Consider the following 20,326-nt stretch of genomic DNA (forward strand, 5'->3'; position numbering starts at 1 on the left):
AGCTTCAGAGAGACCTCGGCTGAGTCCCACCTCTGTTACTTACCTGCAGCAGGGACCTGGTGAAGTTGCATGATCTTTCTGAGCCTCTGTTTCCTCATCTACCTGGTGGATTTGAAATTCTGAGGATTATCTGAAATCATTCATGAAAAATACTTAATACTGTCTCTGGCCATGAGTAAGCATCCAGTCAGTGATCACTGCCATTGTGATTTCTGTCACCATCATCTGTAATACATATCAGGCAGGATATTTGCACATTGGAAAGAGGGCAGGGGTAGGAGTTAGAAGACCTAGGTTGTAGTCCCACCTCTGCCACCAGCTAACTCTGGGACCTTAGAGAACACTTCATCTTTGAGCCTTGATTTTCTCATCTGTAACAGGCCGGGAAGAGGTGGTATATTAGGTTGGGTTGAGCAAGAAGTAACACCAAAGGGTTGCTGAAGAATCTTGAGGGTCAGGCTGGATTTGCATTTCTACTTCCCCCTGGAGCTCCAGGAAGTTCATATGCTAACTCATTGTAAATGGTGGTGTTCTTCATTATTGTTGCATACACACAGTTGGGTAACAGGCACTGTCCTTTCTCCCTGTCTTCACTATGACCTAAGTTTGCTTCTACATTCCTAGTTTTACCCAGATTATAAAACAGCACAAATAAAGATGGTCTTGGGCACGTTGAGCAAGCAGCCTCTTTTCTTACCCTCTCCGTAGCAAGCCCCATCTTTTGGGGTCTGATGAGAAGAAAGAGTTACTTGGCTTTTCTACTTCAGAGTTGCAGTCACCTTATGTAACCCAGGTAACACGCATGAGCACAGATCTAAGCCCTATGACACACTAGTTACATCATCCTAAGCAAGACCCTAGATCCATCCCTCTAAGGTAGGAGTAACAATGTTCAGAGTATTTTTGACAATTGTAAGATAATGTATATGAAAGTCTTAGGAATACTGTGTTTACTTTGTTCTTTTTTAACTTTGTATCCTGACTCTTTTGTAAGCCACTGTGCTACTTTAACTATTAAAATTGGCTCCACAAAGAAAAAAAGTACATTTGGAGGGAAGAAATTAAAAGAACTTAATTGCATGACAGTATAATTATATGAGAAGCAACTTCTTCACTGACAACATTGTCATCACCCTTAATGAAATGTGGGGCATTACTTAGGTGTAAAAAAAGATCTGTAAAATTGGTTCTGGCCTAAAGAGATTCTTTTATATTATCAAGTCCATTTCTCCTACCATCAGAACAGATACACTGAAGCCATTTTTCTGCTATTTTTTGATAGGCGTAAGTTGCACAACTGAAGAGCTGGTTTGTCTCAAGCTAGTCAGCCCCAGTGTATTTCTTTTTCCTATGAGTCAAATGATGTTTAACATTTAAAATGTGACATTGTACAAAAAAATAACAGATGCTGGTAAGGTTGCAGAGGAAAGGGAATGCTTATACACTATTGGTGGGAGTATAAATTAGTTCAACCATTGTGGAAGACAGTGTGGCAATTCCTCAAGGACCTAAAAACAGAAATACCATTCAACCCAGCAATCTCATTACTGGGTATATACCCAAGAGAATATAAATCATTCTATTATAAGACACATGCACGTGTATCTTCATTGCAGCTCTGTTCACAGTAGCAAAGACACAGAATCAACCTAAATGCCCATCAATGGTAGACTGGATAAAGAAAATATGGTACATATATACCATGGAATACTATGCAGCCATAAAAAAGAATGAGATCATGTTCTTTGCAGGAACATGGATGGAGCTGGAGGCCATTATCCTTAGCAAACTAACACAGAAACAGAAAACCAAATACTACATCTTCTCAGAAGCGGGAGCTAAATGATGAGAACACAAGGGCACTTAGAGGGGAATAACACCCACTGGGGCCTAATGGAGGGTGGAGGGTCAGAGGAGGAAGAGGATCAGGAAAAATAACTAATGGGTACTAGGCTTAATACCTGAGTGACAAGATAATCTGTAAAACAAACCCCCAGTGACACAGGTTTACCTCTATAACAAACTTGCACAAGTACCCCTGAACTTAAAATTTAAAAAAAATTTACATTGCACACATGGGAGAAAAATGGATAGATGTCCTTCTTACTTAAAAAATGAATCCTGGCTGGGCATGGTGACTCACACCTGTAATCCCAGCACTTTGGGAGGCCAAGGCGGACAGATTGCCTGAGGTCAGGAGTTTGAGACCAGCCTGGCTAACATGGTGAAACCCCGTCTCTACTAAAAATACAAAAATTACCCGGGCGTGGTGACATACGCCTATAGTCCCAGCTACTCGGGAGGCAGGAGAATCGCTTGAACCCAGGAGGCAGAGGTTGCAGTGAGCTGAGATGGTGACACTGCACTCCAGCCTGGGCGACAGAGCAAGACCCTGTCTCAAAAAGAAAAAAAAAGAATCCTCTAAGAAGTCTGTCATGGTCTTGTGTCGGGCATGGGAGTTTCTGTCCTGGAGGGTTGGAGGGGCTGTAAAGGATGAGGGCAGTCCTGGCAACCGGAGCAATGAGGGAGAGAATCTTAGTCTTTCTAGACAAGGATGATGAAGGGCCTTTCAATTTTCAAGCAGGCGAATGTGAGTCTCATTCTTTTCTCAGATTTCCTAGTCTCACTTTGCGGTAGCAGTGGATAGCACTGCTCACAGTATGAGCCAAGGAGTATATAAAAGTATATATGGTTGTCTCTGCAGCCAGTGCAAGTTGAATCCATGGCTCTTTTTTCCTCTTGTGGTTATGAAGTGACTAGAGACCCAGATGATAAATAAGGACATAGACAGAAGGGTGTCTCCATGGAGACCTACAGCCTGAGCACATGACTGCACTTCCTCTGCTTCGCGGTCGGTGGTTAGCTCTGTATTTTGCATTTCTGTGGAAGACTTCATACCCCTGGTGCTCTGATGAACTTTATGAAAAGAGAGTAAATTCACTTTATGGCAATTGCTCTCAAACAGTCCAAAAAATGGGCTGCCAAGATGCCAGCCTGAAAACTGCAGAGCAGTCCTCTCTCTCACCATGGTATGAGTTTCTGTGTTCATTCCCCAGGTTCTTGCCAAGTTGGGTGATGGGACGGAGGACCTGCAGAGCTGCAATCGTCAAGGGGGTGTGTTGGTTTTTGCCAAAGGGAAAAGCATTAATTTTTGAAAATGGCTGTGTGTGGAGATTATTATGAATGAAATGCTAACTGAAATTAAGAATTAAATTGTAAGAGTTAATTATGAAATAGATGTCTTATGGAGACAGTTAATCTAATGCAATAGAACTTTAAAAGATAAAATTATTTTTTAAAAACATAACAACTTTTTGCTTTTAAAATTCTGCTTTTTGGCGGAGTGCAGTGGCTCATGCCTAAAATCCCAGCACTTTGGGAGGCCAAGGCAGACAGATCACTTGAGGTCAGGAGTTTGAGACCACCCTGGCCAACATGGTGAAACTCCCGTCTCTACTAAAAAAAAAAAAAATACAAAATTAGACAGGCGTGGTGGCGTGCACCTGTAATCCCAGCTACTCGGGAGGCTGAGGCAGAAGAATCACTTGAACCCAGGAGGTGGAGGTTGCAGTGAGCCAAGATCATGCCACTGCACTCCAGCCTGGGTGACAGAGTGAGACTCCATCTCAAAAAAAAAAAAAAAAAAAAAAAAAATCTGCTTTTTATTCTAATTTATAAAAAGAAAATTTTATAAAAAATTGCTAAGAAATATATGTATATATTAAATATATATTAAAATACCTACATATGTATCAATCCAATGTCCACTACTAGCTGGGCATGGTGGTGCATGCTTGGAGTCCCAGGTACGTGGGAGGCTAAGGCTTGAGCATGGGAGTTTGAGTCGAACCTGAGCAACATAAAGAGATCCCATTTCTGAAGAAAAAAAAAGTCAACTACTAAGATAAGCTCTGTTAACACGTTAGAGTATGTGATTTCACTCATTTCTTCAGGTATACACAGACAAACACACACACACACACACACACATTTTAAAACAACATTCCGTTTATCACATGGAACATCTTTCCATGTCATTAAATATTGCTCTATAATGTTATCAATAATTCAGTTTTCCCTCCTCCATTATAGGGAGCATTGTCTACGGTCAAAGTGAATTATCAGCCAGTATACAGGAAAATAACCAAGTCCTGAAATACAATGTCACCTTCCTCAATTAAAAGAAAAACCAGGCTGGGCGCATTGGCTCATGCCTGTAATCCCAGCACTTTGGGAGGCCGAGGTGGGCGGATCACAAGGTCAGGAGATTGAGACTATCCTGGCTAACACGGTGAAACCCCGTCTCTACTAAAAATACAAAACATTAGCCAGGCGTGGTGGTGGGCACCTGTAGTCCCAGCTACTTGGGAGGCTGAGGCAGGAGAATGGCGTGAACCCGGGAGGCAGAGCTTGCAGTGAGCCGAGATGGCACCACTGCACTCCAGCCTGGGTGACAGAGCGAGACTCCGTCTCAAAAAAAAAAAAAAAAGAAAAGAAAAGAAAAACCATCAGAACAAGAGATGAGCACTAGAAGGACCCTTTGGGGCCATCTCCTTTCTATATTTGCCTTGAGGTGTCCCTCCTTGGTCTTCCTAATTCCCTACCGCCTGCTGATCAGCTGAGGTGGCTTTTCGTGTGGGAGAGAATTGACAGGAGATTCTCATACAGTGGTCTGCTCTGTAGTTTAACCTCGGGTCCAAGACTCTCTTCAACTCCTTTCCCCTCTACCCTGTCACTCAGTTCTATATAACTATATTTTAAATTTTCACTTTATTCTGCCATTGAATCTGCATGTACTAACAAAAACATGCCAGAGTTAACCCATCACATCACTGTATTAAAGATTCTTAAATGTCATATACCTTTTGGATTGGTCTTTACTTTGGGAGGTGGGTAAATTTATCATAAAAACAGATTGTATTTAAAAAAAGGACTCTTCTGTAATTAATGTAAAAAGTCAAGCTATTGAAAGAATTCGTGACTTTAATGGAATGAGACAATCATTCCACTTGCATTCCATCAGCATTGTTGCTGCTGACAACAGAGGACAGGATAGTCCAAGTCAGATCTACTAAAGATCCTTGAGAGCTATTTCACAAGTCAGACTTTAAAGTGTCTATTTGTGAGTGACAGACGTTGCAACAGTTAAAGAATGCTTACCCCCTTTTCCTTGGCCTCAAGAGCAAAAACCAGTTTGGGCTCATTTCTTTCCACCAGCCTACTCCACGACACCATCCCCCCTCACCTGGACTACTGCAGCAGACCGCTGGCTAAATGCCCTGCTTCTCCTGCATCCCGCCATTCATTCATTCTGCACTCAACAACCACTGGGATCTGCAAACATCTCAAGGTCACCTCCCTCCCTTGCCTACACCCTCTGGTGGCTTAGAATAAAATCCAGACTCCTTCCCAAGGACTTCCTGTGGGGCCCTGGTCTGCCTACTCCTGCAACCTCAACATGTACCCTCTCCCATAACCCACGACACCTACCAGCCTCCTTCTGGGTATTCCTGAAATATGCCAAACTCAATTATGCTTCAAGGCTCAGGGAATTGCTGCCTATAACACTTTTCTGCTGGTCCTTCATGCCTGGCTCTTTCTTGTCCCCAAGACTCGGGTTAGAGGTGATCTCCTGAGAAAGGCCCACCAGGCTTCTGTCCTTAGTGCACCTGTCACTCTTTCACCCCTTACTTGCTTCACTAGACTTAACCCAATTCAGTCATCATGTTCAGTTATTGCTTTACTTGTTGATTATCTGTCTCCTCCTCTGGAATATAATCCTGTGAGAACAAATACCTTATCTGAATTAAACATGGCTTTGCTCCTAGCAATGAGCCCAGTGCTTAGCACATGTACTCCATAAATATTGTTTTTAGTGAATTTGCAATCTTGAGGGATAACTTTGGACCACTCCAGACAAGAAATTCCAAAATCATAATCCAGACTTTCATATCTCTGTATCCATATCTGAAAAGTTGGGATAGAAATTAGCATTTATATTACAAAGTTGTTTTGAAGATTAAATGAGATAACGTGCAAAGTGCTTAGAATAAGGCCTAAAACATCATTCAATAAATTTAGCCATTCTTACTATTCTTCCTAATATCTAGCCTTCAGGGCTGGCTGGATACTTTACAATCTTTAGTTGTATGAGAAATGAGCCATATTCACCCAGCGTATTTATATTTTGTTTGGAATTACACGAGTTTCCATTCCTGGAACTGTCCTTACTGGACTTTGTTCTGTTTGGTTTAAATTCTTACATTTGAAAAGTATTTACCCTCTTTATCTTTCCCCAGAGACATTCACAAGTGAAGAAGGTACCTGCTCAGAATGCATAGTTTGAAGAGTTTCTTCTGCTAGTTACCCCAGATACAGGAATTCCCCCCTATAGGAACATTCCACTTTGTATTTACAGATCCAAGTGCACCTTAACCAAAGTGACCTAATGAGACTTTGGAATAAGACATTAATTAGTGAATAGATTAATTCCCCTCACCCGTCTATAGATACTCATCATGCCTTTACTAAGTGCTGAACCTTGTGGGAGATATACATTGACCTTAAAACACAGGGAGAGAAGCAATGGATATTTACATAAACAGATAACCAACATCATTGGTCCCCAAATGGCATATGACAAATGAGTAGTTGGAATAGCAAGCACCATAGAATTTCTTTCCATGAATTCACCTTTACCGAACACCTGGTGAAGGTCAGGGCGTTGTGCTCTGCTGCCATAAGTTACACACGTATTTGTGCCCTACTCTTAACAGGAATTTCTGCTCTAAACCTCATGGCCTAAGAAGGTATTCATGAGGATATTAGATAAATTATGAATATTTTTAAAATTCTAACAAGTTATACCGTTAGTTGTGTTAATAAAGCTACCCAGGCTAACAAAAGTATAACTGGATTCCTTTAATGGAATTCTGTCACTCTATTTAATTGATAACTTTGGATTTCTCATGCTGATTTCACGCCCTTGAATTCGTCATCTGTCCCTCTACCCATTTCCTATATTCCCTGCCTTATTTAAAGATACCTCTGCCAACCCACTTTTCTTTCTTTCATCCATGAAATAACTGGAAAAGGTCTTTGCAAGAACACACCTGGCTTCCTGATGTGACCCTGCCTCCCCATCTGGCCTCAGGTCTAGCCTTGGCTCCTGTCCCTTAGGCGCTTGCCCCTCTCAGGTTTCCTGATGATGCAATGTCATGCTTCCAGGCCATCTGCTGGGAACATCCTTCTCCTTGTGACAAATCATTCAAGCCTTGGCACAAATAGTGTCCTCTATGAACCTTCCTTGGCTCTGCTGAGCAAACTTGTAACTCATTGTATTATTAACTGTTTGTATGCAGGGCCACTAATAGCCCATCTTTGGGATTAATGAAACAAAGGTGTCTCCTAGCCTTCTGGAGAAATGCAGCCTGCAGCTAGGGCTCATGATTTGGCAAGCAGAGCCAAAGGAAGCCTGGATTTCAGTTCCTGCTGGCCCCAGAGCACAGGCTACACAAACTTTAGAGGGTCTATTTGCCTGTATATTTTTCTGCCACAGTGTAAACTCCTTGAGGACAGAAACCAGACTTTTCATCTTCATCTCTCAGGGGACAGCTGAATGCCTGGCATGGAGTATCTGCTTAGTAAGTACTTATTCAGCGAGTGAAGGAATAAATGAAATATAATGCAAATTGGAAAATTAAGTACATTCACATACAGAGAGAAATACATTAATCAACAAACCAATCTATGGAAATGGAAATTAACTGATACTTTTGGCTCACTGGATTTGTCTAATTGACTTGTCTATCTGTAGGGAAAAAGGGAGGGTAAGCATGTGACCTCCTGGTTAACATTTTTGAAGAATCCAGAAAGCACCAAGAGATCTATTAAGTCAGACCAGATGTCTGGAGAATTTTTAAATCTTCTTAATATTGATGCCAGCATGATTTCCCAAAGATGGGTTCAGACCTGCTCTCCTTGAGTGGTTCTGGCTAAATAGATTAAAATGAGGTAAACCCATTATAGCTTTAGTGTGGCTGGCTTTGAAAGATTTGAAAAATGTTCTTTTATTGAGACTGAATAGCTGGATGCACTTTTGCTGCCAACATCAACACAGTCCAGGGCCCTCCTGTTATTTTCTGCTAGAGTTTTCTTAGGACATGGAATGGGGTGGGGGTGGGGGTGTGAAAAGCCTCCAAGGATTATGTGTTGCTTGCCTTTTTTTTGTTTTTTTTTTCCTGGTCTTGGCTCATAGAGCAAGTTGATGGTAAATATTGGGCAATTTATTTAACCACACTATTCCTCAATTTCCTTATTAGCAATTCTGTCTTGTTTATAAGGAGTTTTGAAATTTTTGCAAGCACACAAAACACTGGTGCAAATAGCCAATGTAGATATCATGTTGCTAATCCACTTGATGTCTCTCCAATAGTGGAGACCACCTGCGTCAAACTCACTTGGCATATTTATTAAAATGTGTATTCCCCCAGGCCCACCCCAAACCTGAATTAAAATCACAAAGGGTGCAACCAAAAATCTCCATTGTAAAACAAGCTCCTGGAGTGATTTTGATACACTCTAAAGTATCCTTTTGAGTATTTGCCTTCTTCTGCTAAGCCTGAGATTGAACTAGATGGTATGATCACCTAAAAATCCCCTGGTATTTTTCAGAGTTTTCTGGATTTACTCAATTTCAACCATTTTCCCCAGAGCTACTGCATATTGTGATTGAATTATTCATTTAAAAAACATCTGAAGTTTTATTTTGCCAATCCTTGTCCTCAAAATGTTGATAATCTGGTAAGATGTTGAGGAATAACAGTTCATAGTCAGAGGTAGGATAAAATTAATACTCAGGCTTCCAAAAGTAAAAGAATAAAGCCATGAGCATTAATCTCCCTGCTTTCAGTTTAATGTTGGACTTTCCCTAGGAGACCCAGAACTGAGGTCCTGTTCTTGATTTGGCCACTGACTCAGCTTTGACCTTGGGAAAACCATGTAATCTTTCCATACAGTTTCCCCCTCCACGATATATGCTTTCTCCATCATCACGAAATATTTTCCAGAGGAGCTGTTTAGTTTATTAGAAGGAAAGTTGTGTTATGGTAACCATATATTATGCAACTAGATGTAATTTATGAAACAGCAATAGCCTTAGATTATGGATTGGTAATGCTGATTATGCCTTATGACTAAAGAGGAACAAAAAAGTTTGTCTAGTCCTTCCTTTTGTGTTGAGAACTGAAAAGAGTATTTAGGCTTGTGGATTTACTGGATAAGCTTCTAGAGTACCTGCAAAGATACTACAGAAATGGCAAAGAGACATTCAAAGTTCCTGTTTCTCTACTCAGAAACCTGGGAGAACGAAAGACCTGTTGCCAACCCCTAGCTTTGTTTCACCACCTGCCCTGGATAGATGATTCTACTGTATCACACTTAACATCACATTTACCACCTTTTCTTGAACTGTTTCACTACCTTGAGACCTGTTACTGGTTCTACTGATGCAAAACAAGTTACCACAAATTTAGCAGTGTAAAACGACACACATTTATGATCTCACTGTTTTCATGGAGCAGGCATCCAGGCACAGCTTAGCTGGGTCTTCTGCTCATGGTCTCACAAGGCTGAAATCAAGCTGTCAGTGGGGCTGCATTCTCATCTGGAGGACCAACTAGAGAAGAATCTGCTTCCAAGTTCCCTTGGGTCGTTGGCAGCATTTGTTCCTTGCAGCTATAGAATTAGTGGTAGCTTCCTTCTTCAAATTCAACAACAGCAAGAGTCTCTCTTGATTTCAATAAGAAATCCTAAGGCATTAAAAGATGAATGGACTTCGTACCCATTACGATAGCTATTATAAAACAAACAAACAAACAAACAAAACAAGAAATAGGTGTTGGTGAGGACGTAGAGAAATTGGAACCCTTGTGCACTGTTGATGGAAATGTAAAATGTTGCAGCCACTATGAAAAATGCAATATGATGCTGCACTTCTGTGTATATCCCCAAAAAAATTGAAAAGAAGGACTTAAACAGATAATTGTACACTCATGTTCATAGGAGCATTATTTACAATAGCCAAACGGTAGGAAAAAACTCCTGTTCATCAATGGATGAATGGATAAAGAAAATGTGGTATATACATACAATAGAACATTATTCAGCCTTAAAAAGGAAGGAAATTCGGACCCATGCTACAACATAAACCTTAAAAATATTATGGTAAGTGAAATAAGCCAATCACAAAAGACAAATATTTTAAGATTCCACTTATATGAAGTACATAGGGTAGTGAAATTCATAGAGACACAAAGTAGAATGGTGGTTTCCAGGGGCTAGGGGGAGAGGAAATGAGAGTTACTATTTAATGGATACAGATTTCAGTTTTGCAAGATGCAAAAGTTCTGGAGGTGGATAGTGATGATGGTTGCAAAATAACGTAGGTGTACTAATGCCATGGTACTGTGCACCTAACTATAGTTAAAATGGTAAATGTTATATTATGTATATTTTATCGCAATAAAAATATTGAAAAGTTAATCAAGGAAGAGAGATGAACATGTAGATCACAAAACAGGAAATGTAAAAAGCAAGAGGACATGGGGGAAAGATGCTCAACCTTACTGGTAACGAAAGAAATGAAAATTTTAAAATAGTATTGTGGTATCATCTGTTAGTCTAACAGGATAATAAATGTTATTTGTCTAACGCACAAAGTTTGGCATATAATTATATTCAAAACATATTCCACTTTTCTGCTTCTTCCTCCCCTACCCCTGGAACAGAGATAACTCTTTATTTAATATTTTTATTCCAATGTTTCACAGATGATAGATTATAAACCACTCCTAGGACTCTATTTTAGTATACAAGTTGAATTTTTAAATAAGTAAAACCTTTTCTTGAGGCTCAGTTTGCGTTCCAGTCTAAGGATATCAAATGCAATTCTGAAATGCTTATTGTATCAAAAAAGGGTTTGCCTGCAAAGATTCATTAGATGATTTCCACCAATATATCCCAGAGTTTATAGTACTAGGAGTGGGTGAGTCGGTACTATCTCTATACCCTAAAACTGATACAGTTTGAGTATCCCTAGTTCAAAAATTTTAAATCTAAAATGCTCCAAAATCCAAAACTTTTTGAGTGCCAACATGATGCTACAAGTAGAAAATTTCACAGCTGACCTCATGTGACAGGGTGCAATCAAAAACGCAGTCAAAACTTTGTTTCATGAACCAAATTATGTAAATATGGTATAAAATTACCTTCAGTCTGTGTATACAAGGTGTATATGAAACGTAAATGAATTTCATGTTTAGACTTGGGTCCCATTCCCCAAGATATCTCATTATATATATGCAAATATTCCAAATTCCAAAGAAATCTGAAATCCAAAGCACTTCTGGTGCCAAGCATTTTGGATAAGGAATACTCTATCTGTATTCTTACAATATAAAAGATCCCGTTCACATTCCTGTTTTTAATAAGCCATGTGGCCACACACCTGCTTTATTATCCCTTTATTATCTCATCGTTCTCATGGGTCATTACTATTTGTGGCAATTCACTGAAGGCAATTAGAGTCAAATCTTGTTGATAGTAATGAAATGTAGCTAACAATACATCTATTATTAATTGGTCAAACACTATGAGCCAGTCATTCTATTAAGCATGTTTCTGTTATTTCACTTAATCCTCACATCCTTCTCAGACAAGTTATATAACCACCCTTTTAAAGGTGAGAAATACGGGCTCAGAGTTTTAATAACTCACTCCAAATCACACACTTGTTGGTAGAGCTAGAATCCAAACCCAAGTATGTCCAACTGCAAATCTCTGGTCTTCCCACTACATTACACTGCATCCAGGAATATTAATTATATTTATTTCATAAGGAAAAGGGATTTATCAGAGTAAAAGTATAAACATGTGACTTTGTAGAAATAGCTTGTTAAGATTTCTTATTCAGGAGTATTTTTTTTATGTCAAAGTTATGTAGGTCCCCCAAACAAGCTGTTGTACATTCAGAATAGAATGTTTCCTATTTCATGTCAAAAGTGCAGATTTGCTTCCTGATAAGATGTACTATTTGGAGACTGTCTATTTTTTATTGTGATTCAGATACAAATAACAGGAAAACATATTTTTTTCCTATCTTGGCAAAAGAAGTATTTCTAAAAAAGAATACTTAATGTAATGATTTAAATTGCTTATTTTGTTATTGTGAATTGAGAGAAAGCAAATTTTAGCACAGGATTCAAAGAAGTAACAATGGCCTACTGACTTAGAAAAGTCCAGCCAGGGAATTTCCCAAGACTCTAAGCCATGAGGCAGGCCCTCAGAGACACTGGCTCCTCTTCCCTGTCCAAGAAAATGAAAAAATGCATAACTACAGAGTATCGAAAAGACACGCAGGCATATGCCAACTCAAAATGAACTACTTTACAAGGCCTTATGTCCATGTATTTAAAAAAAAATCTAGCATCAAAAGAGAAACAAAAACCAAACTTGTCTTTGTAATCCTTAGACCACTCAATAAATGGTCATTTATATGTAATATAGCTTTTAAATGGTGGTGAAATGTAAATAAAATGTTTTTTTAAATATCCTCTTTTCCTTAGAGAAATTCAGTTCTGAATTTTTAAGGTCAAAATGTTTTCAAGGATTTTTCAAAAGGAGTGTGAAAATTGGCAACAAATAAATTTGAATGTGAAAGACAATCATACACACACAGACACACGCACACACCACACATTTTCATTTCACTCAGCCTGTTCTAAACTATGTGCTGTTTCTTGTGTTTTCAGAGCGCATACATGTTTCAACCGTCTGGATCTGCCTCCCTACCCATCCTTTTCCATGCTTTATGAAAAACTGTTGACAGCAGTTGAAGAAACCAGTACTTTTGGACTTGAGTGACCTGGAAGCAGAATGCCCATCTCTGTGGACAGGCAGTTTCAGAAGCTGCCTTCTAGAAGAATGATTGAACGTTGGAAGTTTCAAGAGGATGCTTCCTTTAGGATAAAGCTACGTGCTGTTGTTTTCCAGGAACAAGTGCTCTGTCACATTTGGGGACTGGAGATGAGTCCTCTTGGAAGGATTTGGGTGAGCTTGATGCCCAGGGAACAACCCAACCGTCTTTCAATCAACAGTTCTTGACTGCCAAACTTTTTCCATTTGTTATGTTCCAAGACAAAGATGAACCCATACATGATCAGCTCCACGGTAATTTTTAGAAACTCAGGAGAATCTTGAAACTTACCCTTCAACGTGGTTCAAGCCAAACTGGCAGCACTTGGCCCAATCTCCAAATTAGAGCAAGTTAAATAATATAATAAAAGTAAATATATTTCCTGAAAGTACATTCATTTAAGCCCTAAGTTATAACAGAATTTTCATTTCTTGCTTATGAGTGCCTGCATGGTGTGCACCATAGGTTTCCGCTTTCATGGGACATGAGTGAAAATGAAACCAAGTCAACATGAGGTACCTTTACAGATTTGCGATAAGATGGTCTGTGACAATGTATATGCAAGTGGTATGTGTGTAATTATGGCTAAAGACAAACCATTATTCAGTGAATTACTAATGACAGATTTTATGCTTTATAATGCATGAAAACAATTTTAAAATAACTAGCAATTAATCACAGCATATCAGGAAAAAGTACACAGTGAGTTCTGTTTATTTTTTGTAGGTTCATTATGTTTATGTTCTTTAAGATGTATATAAGAACCTACCTATCATGCTGTATGTATCACTCATTCCATTTTCACGTTCCATGCATACTCGGGCATCATGCTAATATGTATCCTTTTAAGCACTCTCAAGGAAACAAAAGGGCCTTTTATTTTTATAAAGGTAAAAAAATTCCCCAAATATTTTGCACTGAATGTACCAAAGGTGAAGGGATATTACAATATGACTAACAGCAACTCCATCACTTGAGAAGTATAATAGAAAATAGCTTCTAAATCAAACTTCCTTCACAGTGCCATGTCTACCACTACAAGGACTGTGCATCTAAGTAATAATTTTTTAAGATTCACTATATGTGATAGTATGATATGCATTTATTTAAAATGCATTAGACTCTCTTCCATCCATCAAATACTTTACAGGATGGCATTTAATACAGATATTTCGTATTTCCCCCACTGCTTTTTATTTGTACAGCATCATTAAACACTAAGCTCAGTTAAGGAGCCATCAGCAACACTGAAGAGATCAGTAATAAGAATTCCATTTTCCCTCATCAGTGAAGACATCACAAATTGAAACTCAGAACTATATTTCTAAGCCTGCATTTTCACTGATGCATAATTTTCTTATTAAGAAACAGTTTTTCTATGGCATCTCCAAAACTGCATGACATCACTAGTCTTACTTCTGCTTAATTTTATGAGAAGGTATTCTTCATTTTAATTGCTTTTGGGATTACTCCATATCTTTGTTTATTTCTTGACTAATCAGATTTTCAATAGAGTGAAGTTAAATTGGGGGTCATAAAAGCATTGGATTAACATATGGTTTGCCAGCCTATGGGTTTACAGGCATTGCCCAAGCACTTCTTTGAGATCTGTATTTATAAGCAGCCATGGAATTCCTATTATGGGATGTTGGCAATCTTACATTTTATAGAGGTCATATGCATAGTTTTCATAGGTGTTTTGTAAGAACTGATTGCTCTCCTGTGAGTTAAGCTATGTTTACTATTGGGATCCTCAAGAGGAATACCACTTATGTTACACTCCTGCACTAAAGGCACGTACTGCAGTGTGAAGAAATGTTCTGAAAAAGGGTTATAGAAATCTGGAAATAAGAAAGGAAGAGCTCTCTGTATTCTATAATTGGAAGAGAAAAAAAGAAAAACTTTTAACTGGAAATGTTAGTTTGTACTTATTGATCATGAATACAAGTATATATTTAATTTTGCAAACTGTTTTCACTTGTTTGTATTCTTTTCATTATAAGGAAAAGTAGTATGACACACTTTTTTTAAGTCACATATTTGATGGTGTATAAGATGTTTCAGGGCTGGCATTCTCTAAGTAGCAGATAAAGGTTGCATTTCTTTCAAAAATACATTCAAAGACCATGTTATTCATTTTGGTTTGAGACATTTAGTTATGGTATTTTATATTATTAGGTAAAAGAGATTTGAAATAAAATGTATCTCCTTAATTATTTCTAACAAATATATTTCTTTATTAGGGCATCCAACTTTTTCCCAAATAACAGTACACTTTAATGTATGTAGACATTCTTAATTAGTATAATCATCTAGTTGATACTGTTCTCAGATTGGGAATTATCAAAGATGTACTTAGCATATCAGAGCACCATGCTAACTTATCTATTATTCTTTCTTAGTAAAACGAAACAGCCAGTAATAACTATATAAAATATTAAATAACATTTCCACAGAATAAATTAGACTTTCATATACACTACAATTAGAAATATCCATGAATATTTTCTTCTGGACTGTGAACCCAGATAACTAGGCTTTCTGGTCTTGTTTTAAGTGATGCTCTTTATACTATGGAAGACACTCTTAATACATCATATATGTAGGCAGAACATCTCTTAGATGAGAGAACAAGCACACCATTGGCATTCCCTCTGTGCCAGTTTGATGTTTGTTTGACGATGGAGCTATAAGAGTCTAAATCTGCCCTTGAAAAGCTCAGCTCACAGTGTGGTAGACTCCAAGGTTCAAAAAAGTGTTTTTAATAAAATTTGGAAAGTTCCACAATCAAGAAATGAAGAGAGAACAGCTTTTTCCATCTGGGAGATTCAATAATGGCTTCATATATAGATGATAGTGTGGCTAAAAATAAAAATTACATCAATGCTGTTTCTACTGGGAAGCAATGGCAAGTAATAGTGTGTCAATACTGGTCAAGTGTTGAAGCCAGGAGGCACTTACACAACGAGAGTGTAAAGTGTGTAGGGAGCTGATCTGTGAAGGAGCAACTCAAGGATTTTCACGTTATCAACGAAATGCCAAAATTAAGTCAGGTAGTTTCCCTGTTTCCCTTCATCTATTCTACAATGCACCATTGGTTTTCAGTGTGAAAAATCCCAATCCCTGAGCCCAAACCACTTCTGGGGTCAAAACATTTTTCTTGTGCACAAAATGAATGGATCTTGGTCAAAGAAGTATGGTCACAATTTTCTAGCATATATTGTGTTTATAATTTAGCAAAAATTCTGCAATAAATAAGGAAAATCTGTTTTACCTTGCAGCAATCAGAAATGGTAAAAATGCATTCAAGTGTTTGAAAGTAATGGTAGAATATGCTTCCATAGTGCTTTATAGTTTCAAAGTGCTGTCAGGTAAATTGTCTGTTTAGCTCCGCACGAACTTTGTAGGGTACAAGCATCATGTTCCATCTGGGTTGAGGCTGATTTTCATGGATGGCTTGTGGCATCAGTTTTATTACTTCATAGTCACAATTCTGTGTTTCATCTTGAGAAATGTGGAGACTAATGTTTGTACCAGTATATTCCACATTCAGTGAGGTTTCCAAGATGCTTCCTCCAAACTCTCACTTTCTTAAACAGATACATTTAAAATATGACACCTTCTGAAAAGTCCATGAAGAAATTAATATATTCATGGAAAAATTTCCCCATTGACTTATTTGCATTTCATGACTTGACATGAGAAATTTAAAAAACAGAAGGCAAAATGTGATTGCTTTTGATGGATTTATACAGAATAGTCGTTTAATTTTCTCAAGTATTATTTGGAAACAAGATAATGGAAAACACTAATCAGAAGCCTCGTTTCATTTTTAAATTTTTAATAGGGATGGATCTAGTAAGCCCTGATAGCTGAGTTCCAGTGATATCCAAAAAGGAGCCACTGCAGCTTCTCTTTTCCTCCCATCCTCCTCACATTCATCCTAGTGACTTTTTTCCTGTCTTTCTACACAAATTTTACCTATGATTTGACCACTTCTAACAACGCAAATATCTTATAATGAAGATAGGAGTCTGTTCAATTTAACCTTATTCAGGAAACTCCGTATTTGTGTGAAATGATGCAATGCCATTATTGAGAGGTATCTGTAACCCTGCGTAATAAAAACATGCATAAGAAGAATGTGGTCTAATCCCCAAACTGAGTCTGAGTTTCAGGGCCTTTTGCTTCTGTTTGTTTGTTTGTTTGTTTGAGACAGTCTGGCTCTGTCACCCAGGCTGGAGTGCAGTGGCACAACATGAGCTCATTGCAACCTCCACCTCCCAGGCTCAAGCGATCCTCCCACCTCAGCCTCCTGAGTAACTGGGACTACAGGCGCACACGACCACACCTGGCTAATTGTTGTATTTTTGTAGAGACAAGGTCTCAGTATGTTGCCCAGGCTGATCTCAAACTCCTGAGCTCAAGCGATCCGCCGGCCTTGGCCTCCCAAAGTGCTAGGAGTAGTTATAGGTGTGAGCCACCATGCTGGCAGTTGTTTTTGTTTGTTTATTTGTGATAAGGCCTGGCTTTTACCCATGCTGGAGTGCAGTGGCATGATCTTGGCTCACTGCAATCTCCGCCTCCCAGGCTCAAGCCAGCCTCCCACCTCAGCCTCCGAGCAGCTGGGACTACAGGCATGCACCACCATGCCCAGCTAATTTTTTTGTATTTTTTGTAAACACAGGGTTTTGCCACGTTGCCCAGGCTGGTCTTGAACTCCTGAGCTCAAGCAGTCCTCCCACCTTGGCCTCCCAAAGTGCTGGGATTACAGACGTGAGCCACTGGGCCTTGCTCTGTTTTATCTGCTTTCTGATTTAGTAGGTGAGGGACAGCACTCTGGACCTTAGCCATTTTACTTCCATCTTACTGCCGTGAGTTTAGTGAGAATGTCACTTTTAGACTCTGATTTTCCAAAACTTAGTTTTTTTCCCGTTCATTTGTGTTTTCCAAATTAATTTGTTTGTCTAGTATGGATGCAAAGGAATGCCAAAGACATTAAAGCTTTCTGAGTTGTGGCTTAAGGCCAGCTACTGCCCCCTGAAAGGGTGATAAAAATAAAAAAGGAGGAAAGAGGAGCCCAGCAGTTGTGCCACCCCCCAAGAATATAATGCTAATTATTGACCAACTGTCAAGATTCAGAGTGGTAACTGCATTCCAAGGAGCTGGCAGGAAGGATGAGCTTGTGTGTGCTGTCCATATCATAGCCATCTGGGTCAGAAGGAGCGAAAGGATGGTTAGGACAGGAGTGTAGCGGAGGGAAAGTTAAAACAATGGTAGATGGATCATCTTAGGGCTTGCTGGGGTGGGTAGGAACATCCTTCAATTTGGTTTCTGATTGAGAAGAAGAAAGCTATGCTCCCTGTTGAAGGCACAGTTTGATCTACTAGGTGAGAAATACCCTCATTTTATAACTTCAGTAATTTAACATTTTCTGTATTGCAAAATGGAATTTAGTCCCAAAGTATTGAAGCTAACCATAGCTTAATCATGACATTCAACAATTTAGCATAAAATTATGTTGTGGATTTTTTTCATTTAAGAATTATTGTTACTATTATTGAACACCATGTATGAAACAAAAGAAAGGGTGCTTTGATTTCATTATACTTATTTGGTTTTTTTAGCGGACATCCCTTGACATTAGAATAGCATTTGAGACATTTTCATGATTTCTAAAGATAACTTAAATGCTCTCCATTAATCTGGAAAGCGAAATCCTAAGAGCGAGGTTGCAAATGGAGACTGAATCAGTGTTTCCAAGTCAGGAAGTTAATCAAGACCGAAAATAGATTTGCTTAGATTTTATCTGCAGAGTCGTTTATTTGGCTTTCGTAATTGAACAGCTCAGCAGAATAAGATGGCCCTAGTTGTATGGTTTCTGGGGAACACAGGAGAATTAAATTTATATATGTGATTTTTATGTGTAGTGCCCTTGGGCAGGTGATATCTTTCTATCTGACTTTTAAGATATTACAACCTGAGGAGTATGGATAGCCGTGTTGTGTGATTCAAACTGAATCAGCTATTACTGATGCAGGTAGGGAACCATCAGTCAACTTCTGGTTACTATCACCTTCACAAAAAAGAATGGATGATGTTCAAGAATTACCTTGGAAGGATTAACCAGGAATTAACACAGAATGGGATGTTCTTTTAGGACTCTAATGCTCTAAAAGATATGATTACAACCTATTTTTCTTTATATGATAGCATAAGTAAAATTTGGGGCTGTTAATATGTTGGAAAGTGCTTAAAATTACATGTTTTTATAATAGGGATGCAGGCATTCCAAAATAAATGAATAAAAATACATGCATCTCTCTCGCCTCTTACTGAAAGTATTAATCTAATTTTATAATAATGATTACTTTTTAATATTAAGGCTCTGTAAAAAAAATTATTTCTAAGATTTCAGTAGAACACAGGTGGTGTATTTTTTTAAGCTTTTAATTTCTCTTCACCAACCTCAGTCATTACGTTCACCACACAGTGTGTCACGGTTAATAGTGGTATTTCAGTTTTTGCGTTGATTTGAGCTTCATATTTATTTAATGTGACTTTTAATGGAGAATAATAATGGGAGATGCTTGCTGTTAGCATTAAGGTTATACAGCTCTCACTTCACCTTATATGTAATTTTTTTTTCAAAGTAAATAATGCAGATTGTTGACATCCTAGAAATGGTTTCTGGGTGGTATTACATGGAGCCTAGGACTCTGAACTGGAACTAGTTGCTTATTTTCTGGGAAGTCTGTATTCTTATTCTCAACTGAACCCCTGACTCTTTTGTTGTATTTTTTATGATTCCGAAATGCTTTGAGGGAAAGATATTTTAATGTGTACAATTCGTTTTATTTTCATACTGATCTCTATTTTTGTTTAAAACCATGTTGCATCATGAAATCACTTAATCCAAAATAAATCTTCTTTAAAAAAATAGATTATGACTTTTCTGTAATACTTTTGGGGAGGGAAAACTCAGAAGGGAGGAGAATAGAAGCAGAGATAAAGATTTCATGGCATTAGTTTGTAGCTCTATAAATATTGGAGGTTCTGTTTTCATAGTATTTATAATATTTTGTGTATTTTTATTTATATTTTTATTATTTATTAATAAAATATTTGTTTATTTTGTTTGGAATCTACTTTGTTTATCCCTACAAGAATATTTTGCTGTTTGATGGGCTGTTAATGTTAGAAGAATGAATTATAACACGAATCATAATGTCTTAACTCACATGGGTTGAGACTATTTGTTAAGCCATCTTATTTGAATGTTTACTTTATAAACACATAGGCACACCACTGCTGCCACCACCACTACCACGCACATCAGTTTAATCTAGGGGT

General features: G+C 38.3%; 1 protein-coding gene across 4 annotated transcripts in view; it reads left to right on the forward strand.

The window, feature by feature from the left end:
* The window catches only part of HECW2 (HECT, C2 and WW domain containing E3 ubiquitin protein ligase 2), a 402,919-nt gene extending 382,809 nt beyond the window's left edge, over positions 1 to 20,110 (forward strand). For all 4 annotated transcript variants that reach the window (XM_058440001.1, XM_032755095.2, XM_032755096.2 and 1 more), the window contains exon 29: positions 12,810 to 20,110. In XM_058440001.1, coding sequence (XP_058295984.1) covers positions 12,810 to 12,921 — 112 coding nt within the window. In that variant the 3' untranslated portion in view covers positions 12,922 to 20,110. The remainder of the gene's footprint in view (positions 1 to 12,809) is intronic.
* The last annotated feature ends 216 nt before the right edge of the window (positions 20,111 to 20,326 follow it).

This window comes from Hylobates moloch, unplaced genomic scaffold (assembly GCF_009828535.3).
Source record: "Hylobates moloch isolate HMO894 unplaced genomic scaffold, HMol_V3 SCAFFOLD_1, whole genome shotgun sequence".
In the NCBI taxonomy this organism is placed as follows: Eukaryota; Metazoa; Chordata; class Mammalia; order Primates; family Hylobatidae; genus Hylobates; species Hylobates moloch.